The 9883-nt window shown below is 43.9% G+C and overlaps 1 protein-coding gene across 1 annotated transcript; it reads left to right on the forward strand.

The window, feature by feature from the left end:
* The first annotated feature begins 1299 nt into the window (after nucleotides 1-1299).
* On the forward strand, nucleotides 1300-9670 carry LOC115375411 (protein NLRC3-like). The gene is made up of 7 exons (XM_030074802.1): nucleotides 1300-1326; nucleotides 1881-2079; nucleotides 2896-4678; nucleotides 4805-4978; nucleotides 5157-5330; nucleotides 7928-7974; nucleotides 9009-9670. Exons 1-7 carry the CDS (start codon nucleotides 1300-1302, stop codon nucleotides 9539-9541), a joined length of 2937 nt encoding a protein of 978 aa, XP_029930662.1. The 3' UTR covers nucleotides 9542-9670.
* The last annotated feature ends 213 nt before the right edge of the window (nucleotides 9671-9883 follow it).

Below are 9883 nucleotides of genomic sequence, written 5' to 3' on the forward strand. Positions count from 1 at the left end.
TAAAAGAAGTGAAATGTGTCAGTGTGCCTACTGGTGATGAAGGCAGAGCGTCACTGGGAGGCTGTGTCCACATGGTTTGTGTCAGTCACTCTGTCCACAGGGATTAAAAGCTGGTGTCTCTCACTGCTTCTACAGCGCTCAGCTTTTCTTCCATCGGCTCGCTGCCACTTGGCTTTGTAAAATATCTGATGTGAGCTGAGCTGCCTGCAGAACTCGCTGCTTTAGACAAGAATACGCTCACAAGGCTGAATGCAAAATGCTTCCATGTTGGATCTCCAACACGGGCTGTTTGCAGAAATCAGCCGCTTCACACGGGCAGCTGTGCACCTCCGTCCACGGCCCAGAGGTTCCACTCTGTGATGCAGAGAATGCAGGAAAAAGTGGCAAAGCAGCAGCACAAGAAGAGGACTGATGCTGAAAGACAGTGTGTGTGTACATTTCCATCGGCGTCCACCAATCAGAGACAGGTTTGCATTTGCACTGCAGTTTGTGATGCATTTACTGATCCAGCAGTCAGAAATACAGAAAAAACAGTCACTCAGCCAGTCAGCAACAGAATATTGAAAAGTGACTGTGGCCAAACACCTCGGCTGATTTCATGTTTTTATTCAGATCATTAATCATTGCATGACAATCTTTTATTCAGTGAGGTTTGGCCTTGGATGGAAATGGAGCTGTTTTCTGTATGTTTCATTCATTTTTAGACTAGTCATGTAGCCTGTGACAAAATTACTGTTTAAACATTCAAAATAGGACAGACATGTTTAGCTTGTGGCCCTTGGACACAGCTGAATTTTGCTGAGTGGCCCCTGAGCCATCTGAAGTTGAATAGCCCTGATTTATCACCTTCTTTCATTCATATTGATATAGAAAATGTAATTACTTAAAAAATATAGCTGTTAGATACAAATTCAAATAACCTCATGTCAAAGACAACCTATTTGAGGAATACATGGAAGATTAAATTATAAAAATTTAAAATGACTAAGATATTTAAAAAAAAAATGTATGCATCTAAGGGTTAAACCATATGTACTGTGTTCAGTGAAAAAAGAGCTTTAATTTTGGACAGTGGTTGTTCAGTCTGGGACAGCTGAAGGCAGAATTCGGGACAGCTTCCGGACACTGAGGGAAAAACGTCATTTTGAGCCCTGGGAGTTTAGCAAAGCCCGCTTTAAAAAGAGCAGATCAGATTTCAAAGGAAGCAGAGCTCTGCTGCTCAATTCAAAACTGATCCTGATTCAGTTGGTCCAAGTTTACAGATTTCAACTTTCCTCAGTAGATGACAGTTCAGTGAAGATGCTCACTGGGAAAACAGAGGAACAAGTGATCACATGAAGGTTGAGGACTAAAAGCAGACAGACTCACATGCTGTCAGAAGCCAGGAAGCAGAAAGAGAGAAAGCAGTTTGTCTGTTTCCTCTGACAGGGGAACCAGTTTGCTGTGGCTCGCTAACAAGCAGTGAGCTGCTCATCGTGGCTCCACAGACGTTCAAACTTCTCCTCCTCTTCTGAGAAACAGGTTGGGCTGAAGAAGTGCAGCAGGGCGGACAAATCCTGCAAGAGAAAAGAAAACACAATCATTAGAAAAAAGAGACTTTCTGACTGACAGGACAGTCTGTCTCTGTCTTTGAACAACTCCATCATTTTGCTCCAAAATGCAGACATTTTCAAAGTTAAAGCCCCTCAAGTGTAAATTAAAGTTCAAACCAGATCATAGTTAAAGGTCGGTGCAAACCGTGATGTAACTGGGTTTAAAAATGAATCCTCGTTGGTGCAGCCCAGCCTCAGGCTCTTTGACCTGCATTTGATTTTGTGTTTTGTGTCCAAAATTGAATATGGAAGTTAAATTCTTTTATTTTTGTGTTGCAGCTGCTGGAGGAGAACATGGTCACCTTTGTGAAGAACGAGCTGAAAAACCTGCAGAGGTCTCTGAGGCCGGATTACCCAGAATGCTTAGAGAGGCAGAGGGAGGATGAGGAGGAAGAGCAGAGGAGGAGCAGGGAGTTTTTTCTGCAGATCACACTGCACTTCCTGAGGAGGATGAAGCAGGAGGAGCTGGCTGAGCGTCTGTGGAGCAGTAAGGGAAAAAAAATTAAATTTAAATAAAAAAATCTTAGTTTTATTCTTTTTGCTTCATGATTTTCTTCTTTGGCTGTGCACTCGACATCCAGCTCTCCTAAACTCTGAGAAACTTTTAAATTCTCTTCCTCATTTCTCACAAACTCCCACTCGTTCCTGAAAAAATGTCAATTACCAGCCAAGTGAAACAGCCAATCAGATCAAAGCAGCTGTGATGCGTCAGGCTGTTGCTTGATGACAGATTATTTCAGCCTCTGAGTTTTCCTCCTGGCCAGCAGGGGGCGGCTCGTCCTCCTCCTGCCTGCCGGTGAAAAGCAGCTTCCTGTTTTCCCGTCCTGTCCCGCCGGCTTCCCCGGGACAGCGGCGGCGCTCCGGCTGAGGCAGCGCTGTGTTGTTTGTTCAACTGTGAACTTTATTCTCCCCAAATCCTGATCGGGACGTGCAGCTCTTCGTTTGTTCCTGCAGTCTGTTGTTTGGCGGCGGCTGCTTTGTGTTGTCATCCTCTGATAGCTCATGTTTACAGAGGCGTTGTCATGGCAACGCCTCGACCAATCAGGAGGAACAGCCATTTTAGCTCCTCCTAAAAGTTCCTGGAGCAGGGCCCAAATCAGCTTCCAGGAACTCTAACCTGGAACCATGTTGTTGCCATAGAAACGATTGCAGAACTCGTAAAACAGCCTTCAGGTCTCGGCACACCTCGCTACGTTCTGACAGTCGAACAGGACCAATAGGTCCATTTACCAGGAAATATTCACATTTCTCATATGTAATACAACATCGTTTTGTTGATGTTTTTGCTTGTTTGTTCATTCAGAAACTGCGGCTGCAGCGTGCCAACGTGAACTCAGATCTAAGCTGAAGAAGAAGTGTGAGTGTGTGTTTGAGGGGATTGCTAAAGCAGGAAACCCAACACTTCTGAATCAGATCTACACAGAGCTGTACATCACAGAGGGAGGGAGTGGAGAGCTCAATGAGGAACATGAGGTCAGATGGATTGAAACAGCAGCCAAGAAACCAGCCACACCAGAAACACCAATCACATGTGAGGACATCTTTAAACCTTCACCTGGAAGAGATGGACCAATCAGAGCAGTGATGACAAAGGGAGTGGCTGGCATTGGGAAAACAGTCTTAACACAGAAGTTCACTCTGGACTGGGCTGAACACAAAGCCAACCAGCATGTCCACTTCACATTTCCATTCACTTTCAGAGAGCTGAATCTGCTGAGATGGAAAAAGTTCAGCTTGGTGGAACTTGTTCATCACTTCTTCACTGAGACCAAAGAAGCAGGAATCAGCAGGTTTGAGCAGTTCCAGGTTGTGTTGATCTTTGACGGTCTGGATGAGTGTCGACTTCCTCTGGACTTCAACAACAACCAGATTCTGACTGATGTTACAGAGTCCACCTCAGTGGACGTTCTGCTGACAAACCTCATCAAGGGGAACCTGCTTCCCTCTGCTCGCCTCTGGATAACCACACGACCTGCAGCGGCCAATCAGATCCCTCCTGAGTGCGTTGGCATGGTAACAGAGGTGAGAGGCTTCACTGACCCACAGAAGGAGGAATACTTCAGGAAGAGATTCAGAGATGAGGAGCAGGCCGGCAGAATCATCTCACACATCAAGACGTCACGAAGCCTCCACATCATGTGCCACATCCCAGTCTTCTGCTGGATCACTGCTACAGTTCTGGAGGGCGTGTTGAAAACCAGTGAGGGAGGAGACCTGCCCAAGACCCTGACTGAGATGTACATCCACTTCCTGCTGGTTCAGTCCAAAGTGCAGAACCTCAAGTTTCATGGGAGAGCAGGGACAGATCTACACTGGACTACAAAGACCAGGAAGATGATCCGGTCTCTGGGAAAACTGGCTTTTGAGCAGCTGGAGAAAGGCAACCTGATCTTCTATGAAGCAGACCTGGCAGAGTGTGGCATTGATATCAGAGCAGCCTCAGTGTACTCAGGAGTGTTCACACAGATCTTTAAAGAGGAGCGTGGGCTGTACCAGGACAAGGTTTTCTGCTTTGTCCATCTGAGCCTTCAGGAGTTTCTGGCTGCTCTTTATGTATTTCTGTCATTCATCAACTCTGGAGTCAATCTGCTGTCAGAAGAACAGTCAACCTCCTCCAAGAAATCTGAACTACACTTCCTCCAGAGTGCTGTGGACAAGGCCTTACAGAGTCCAAATGGACACCTGGACTTGTTCCTGCGCTTCCTCCTGGGTCTTTCACTGCCGACCAATCAGACTCTCCTACGAGGCCTGCTGACACAGAGAGGAAGTGGCTCACAGACCAATCAGGAAACAGTCCAGTTCATCAAGGAGAAGATCAGGGACAGTCCCTCTCCAGAGAGAAGCATCAACCTGTTCCACTGTCTGAATGAGCTGAATGACCATTCTCTAGTGGAGGAGATCCAACAGTACCTGAGATCAGGACGTCTCTCCAGAGAAAAACTGTCCCCTGCTCAGTGGTCAGCTCTGGTCTTCATCTTACTGACATCAGAAGAAGATCTGGAGGTGTTTGACCTGAAGAGATACTGTGCTTCAGAGGAGGCTCTTCTGAGGCTGCTGCCAGTGGTCAAAGCCTCCAGGAAATCTGTGTAGGTTCATTTTGAATTGGATATATTCAATACTTTACCTCTGGAGAACTATAGGTGAATTTTATTACATGAGAAAAGAAGCTGATATTTTCAGATTTACCTTGTTCTTCACTAATTCCTCCTCAGGCTGAGTGGCTGTAATCTGTCAGAGAGAAGCTGTGCAGCTCTGGCCTCAGTTCTCAGCTCCCAGTCCTCTAGTCTGAGAGAGCTGGACCTGAGTACCAACCAGCTGCAGGATTCAGGAGTGAAGCGTCTCTCTGCTGGACTGGAGAGTCCACACTGCAGACTGGAGGCTCTCAGGTCAGGATCAGAGAACTCAAGAGCTTTCAAACTGGACTAAATGAAAACACAAAGCCCATCACACATTTGAATATTTGTCTGAATGAACCCAGCTAATTTCAGATTAGTGTGCTGCTGAAATAATCCAACATGTATGTGTATCAGACTGTGTTGTTGTGTTTGGTGTGTCCATGTGCAGGCTGTCAGGCTGTCTGCTCACACAGGAAGGCTGTGCTTCTCTGGCCTCAGCTCTGAGCTCCAACCCCTCCCATCTGAGAGAGCTGGACCTGAGCTACAATCATCCAGGAGACTCAGGAGTGAAGCTGCTCTCTGCTGGACTGGAGGATCCAACCTGGAGACTGGATTCTCTCAGGTCAGACCCAGTATTTCTTTTTTTCCTCCAAATGTTTTGGAATTACAGCCACTTTTATACACTGTCACCCCATTTTCAGAGGCAAGGCAAGTTTATTTGTATAGCACAGTTCAACACAAGGTAATTCAAAGTGCTTTACAGAGACATTAAAAGCAACGAGACACAATTCAAAACAATAAAAACAGTCAATTAACACATTAAATAAAAATAAAACATTAAAAGAATCACAGGGTGGAATTAAAAAAAAGGAAAAGGCTTTGAAATAAAACAGAAGATGCAAATAAAACAATAAAAGACATAAAGATGTATTATAGGTGCCATACAGGTGTATTACAGGTGACTAAGGTAGTTAAGTCGACTCTGATATATCCGTCTCCACACCGGCTTTCTCTTGAGCCCGCATCCGCCGGACCCATCGATTCCCTTCAGAGCCCTCCGTCTCCATCTCTCCAGTCTGACTGCTACACCTGTACGTAAAGCGTTGCCGTCTGCCATGTCGTTGGCAGATGACGTTGATGACGTGCTGAGAGCGGGATTGCAAACTTTGATACGTTGCAAAATTTGCTGTACATGTACTTAAACTTCCACTGTTGGTGTTTTTATCCAGCCATGCTTATCTTTTTTTCAGTTGTACAGTTACAAGATGTTGGGAAGTTGCAATAAATATAAATGCAATATGTTCTCTGTCCCTGTGTTGTGTCTCTCCTTGGTCTGGAACTTCTGTGAGTTTTGAGGCATTGCCAGCCTTTAAATCACATTTGTAAATGCTTTATAAGGCATAGATAGTCCCCACTTTAGATGAGCTCACACGAAATGCTTAATTGACGAGTAGTAAGTGCTTTGCAACTGCCTGAATTCATGAATTCCTGCATCAATAACAGTTTATAAGCCATCCATTGGAAATGGAATTTGTGAGGTTTTATAAAACATCTACTAACACACTCACTAACCATTAGTACGTGTCTGAATAGTGGAGCATGCAGACATGTACATCTAAATAGACTTCATTATTTGCATAAGCTTTCTAAATGATCTTACAAACCACTGACAAATCCTAATGCCTGGTGGGTAAGTGATGTAATTCTTAATTATAAATGCTGATTCCATCATTTATATAGATGAGCTTATAAATGATGAATAAAACATTTATAACTGTGATTATAAACCACATACTAATGAGTATTTACATCAGAAACATGCTTTATAAATGATGAATTCAGTGTTTACTGTTCCATAACTACTGTGCTTATAAATGATGAGTAAAACATTCATAACTGATTATGAACCACATACTAATGAGTATTCATGTGTTATATACATGTGGAATTCAATATTTATTAATGCTTAACTACTGCTTACTAGTGTGTACTCATTATAAAGTGTTACCGTTGATTTGGCTCCTCCTAAAGTTGTTGCTCTGTCTGCTCTTTATTTTGCTTTTTGAGCCTCATGAAAACACAAACACTTTGAATGAACTCCAGAACTTTTATTTTCTTAATTTGTCATGGAATAATGAGGGAAAAGTCACACCCGGTCATGAAAATGAGGTGACAGTGAATAAAAGTGGCTTTAATTCCTAAAAGGTTAATTCTATATTTTTGTTCAACTCCTTAAATTAAAGCTTAAAGTCTGCACTTCAGTCACGTCTTGATGACTCCATGTCAGATCCACTGTGGTGTGTACAAGGACAACATTATGAATATTGTGTCTCTGTCCAAATGCTTAGATATTGTATTGTTAGTGCTGCATTCAGCTCAGTGAGCTACAGCAGCATGCAGAGCTCACTGTCAGCTTGCTTTTAGATCAGGCTGTCATGAAGAAAGATTATTATCACTATTAGCAACATGACGGCAGAGTCCCAAGAAAACTGACAACTATGACATTTTCTTCTGTTCTGATGTCCATCCAGGCTGAGTGTGTGTGATCTGTCAGGGAGAAGCTGTGCAGCTCTGGCCTCAGTTCTCAGCTCCCAGTCCTCTAGTCTGAGAGAGCTGGACCTGAGTACCAACCAGCTGCAGGATTCAGGAGTGAAGCGTCTCTCTGCTGGACTGGAGAGTCCACACTGCAGACTGGAGGCTCTCAGGTCAGGATCAGAGAACTCAAGAGCTTTCAAACTGGACTAAATGAAAACACAAAGCCCATCACACTTTTGAATATTTGTCTAAATGAACCAGCTAATTTCAGATTAGTGTGCTGCTGAAATAATCCAACATGTATGTGTATCAGACTGTGTTTGGTGTGTCCATGTGCAGGCTGTCAGGCTGTCTGCTCACACAGGAAGGCTGTGCTTCTCTGGCCTCAGCTCTGAGCTCCAACCCCTCCCATCTGAGAGAGCTGGACCTGAGCTACAATCATCCAGGAGACTCAGGAGTGAAGCTGCTCTCTGCTGGACTGGAGGATCCAACCTGGAGACTGGAGGCTCTCAGGTATGGAGAGACACACACAATGTCTTCTAGAGGCCTGAGGAGTATTGTTTCATGTTGAATGGTGGATATGAGTGAGGTGGTCTGCTAAATCCTTCATAGGGAAGGTTATTTACTGCCCATGTTTCCATCCTCAAAGAGAATCTGCTGCTCTGACTCTGTTTCTTCCTCCAGGGTGGACCATGGTGGAGAGCAGAGGTTGAAACCAGGCCTGAGGAAGTGTAAGTGTGGATTTAGTTTGACTCCTGAACACAAAGCAGCAAACATTCAGCTGTTTAGACGGTGCAGCTGCAGCTTCTGCTGTTTGTTCTCAGCTGCTTTTAATGTTGAACCAAAAATCATTTAGTTGCTGCTCGAGAACAAACAGCGTCTTTATTCCCTGATCCTCATTTGGCTGTTTCATTTTGATCAGTTGATTTTTATTCATTTGGTCACAGCTGACGTCCACAAAGTAAAAATGTCCATGCTTGTATCATCCTGACTGAGTGGTGTCCATCTCTGTGCTGAAGTGTCTCACATGTGGAAGTTGTGTGTTTGCAGCGTGGATGTTGTGGGGAAACAGAGGCAGACAACTTCTCTGCTTGACTTGGCCAACTGGCGTGTTGTTTGTTGCAGTGCTAACACGTGTTGCTGCTCAGTAACATGGAGCCGTAACACGCACCACACACTGCTTTTACACCGCCACGAGGAGTTAGCCGTTACTATGGCAACACACTTAGCTCTTAAAGTGAGCGAGTAACACAGAAAGGCCCAAAACAGAACTGAACATGTTGAACGTCACAACCAATGACAGGAAAATTATAATGAATTATGACCACAGTTCTGTTATGTGTCTGCTACTAAACTGTAATAATAATGATAATAATAACAAAAACAAAACAACAGTAAGAATAATGCCAGTAACGCTAATGCTAATAATAGTAATAACAGTAATGACAACAATTATTATCATTATTATAATTATTATTGTAATTATTTAGCTTTTTTCAAACAAAGCTACAAAGTGCTTTATATAGCAAGATATAATAGGACAAAACATAAAATATAACATAAAGTGCAGAATTCATGAAAAAATAAATAAAAGACCAAAAAATGATTTCCCATAAAAACCTTTGGCTTTCCATATAAACAGCTCTGGCATCATGAACGTGTTCATCGATTGACTTGAACCTGTTAATAAAGCAACAGATAATAAAGACAACAGGTGTGTTAGATAACAACCTGCTGGTGTTTTGTGTCTTGTTCTCTCCATCAGATTCCTGTGAAGTCAAACTGGACACAAACACAGCACACAGACGCCTCGTCCTGTCTGAGGACAACAGGAAGGTGACAGGAATGTTAGAGGAGCAGCCATATCCTGATCACCCAGAGAGGTTTGACTGGTGGAGACAGATCCTGTGTAGAGATGGTCTGACTGGTCGCTGCTACTGGGAGGTCGAGTGGGAAGGAGACGTTGATATCTCAGTGACTTACAGAGGAATCAGCAGGAGAGGAGGCGGTGCTGACAGCAGGTTTGGAGGAAACAAAAACTCCTGGAGTCTGAACTGCTATGATGAAAGATTCTCTGTCAGACACAACAACATCAGAACAGACATCCCTGGCCCCCCCTCCCCTCACAGAGTGGCAGTGTATCTGGACTGGCCTGCTGGCTCTCTGTCCTTCTACAGCGTCTCCTCTGACACACTGATCCACCTCCACACCTTCACCTCCACATTCACTCAGCCTCTGTACCCGGCCTTTGGGGTTTGGTCATATGGTTCCTCAGTGTCTCTGTGTCAGATGGAGTGAGAGTCTCCTCCTGTGTGCAGAAACTCTTCTGACATCACACAGTTAACCTGCCTGGCAACATCCAATCAGCTCACTTCATTTTAAGAACTTCAGCAGCGTCGATGTTCATGACGAGTTGCCGCCACAGAGAGATTCATAACACCGCTGCTCGTTCTGTCCACGATGGGAGTGTCAATAAAGTTATTCAACACTTTCCTCAAAGATCATTTTTGAAATCACAAATTGGTAAAAATCATCAGATCACTTTGATATTTCACATTTACTCCCTGAAGTTTTTTTCTTTTCCCTGCATTTTATTTGTTGTTCATTGTATATTTATGGATATTTACAGAATTTGTTCAG

This window comes from Myripristis murdjan, chromosome 17, assembly GCF_902150065.1.
Source record: "Myripristis murdjan chromosome 17, fMyrMur1.1, whole genome shotgun sequence".
NCBI classification, from domain to species: domain Eukaryota; kingdom Metazoa; phylum Chordata; class Actinopteri; order Holocentriformes; family Holocentridae; genus Myripristis; species Myripristis murdjan.

Bases quoted from the DNA above. Each gene is read 5' to 3' on its own strand.
- LOC115375411 (XM_030074802.1), top strand. From the start codon at position 1,300: ATGCTCACTGGGAAAACAGAGGAACAA. The intron at 2,080-2,895 runs GTAAGGGAAAAA...TTGTTCATTCAG, and splicing joins GGCTGAGCGTCTGTGGAGCA to AAACTGCGGCTGCAGCGTGC. The intron at 4,679-4,804 runs GTAGGTTCATTT...ATTCCTCCTCAG, and splicing joins AAAGCCTCCAGGAAATCTGT to GCTGAGTGGCTGTAATCTGT.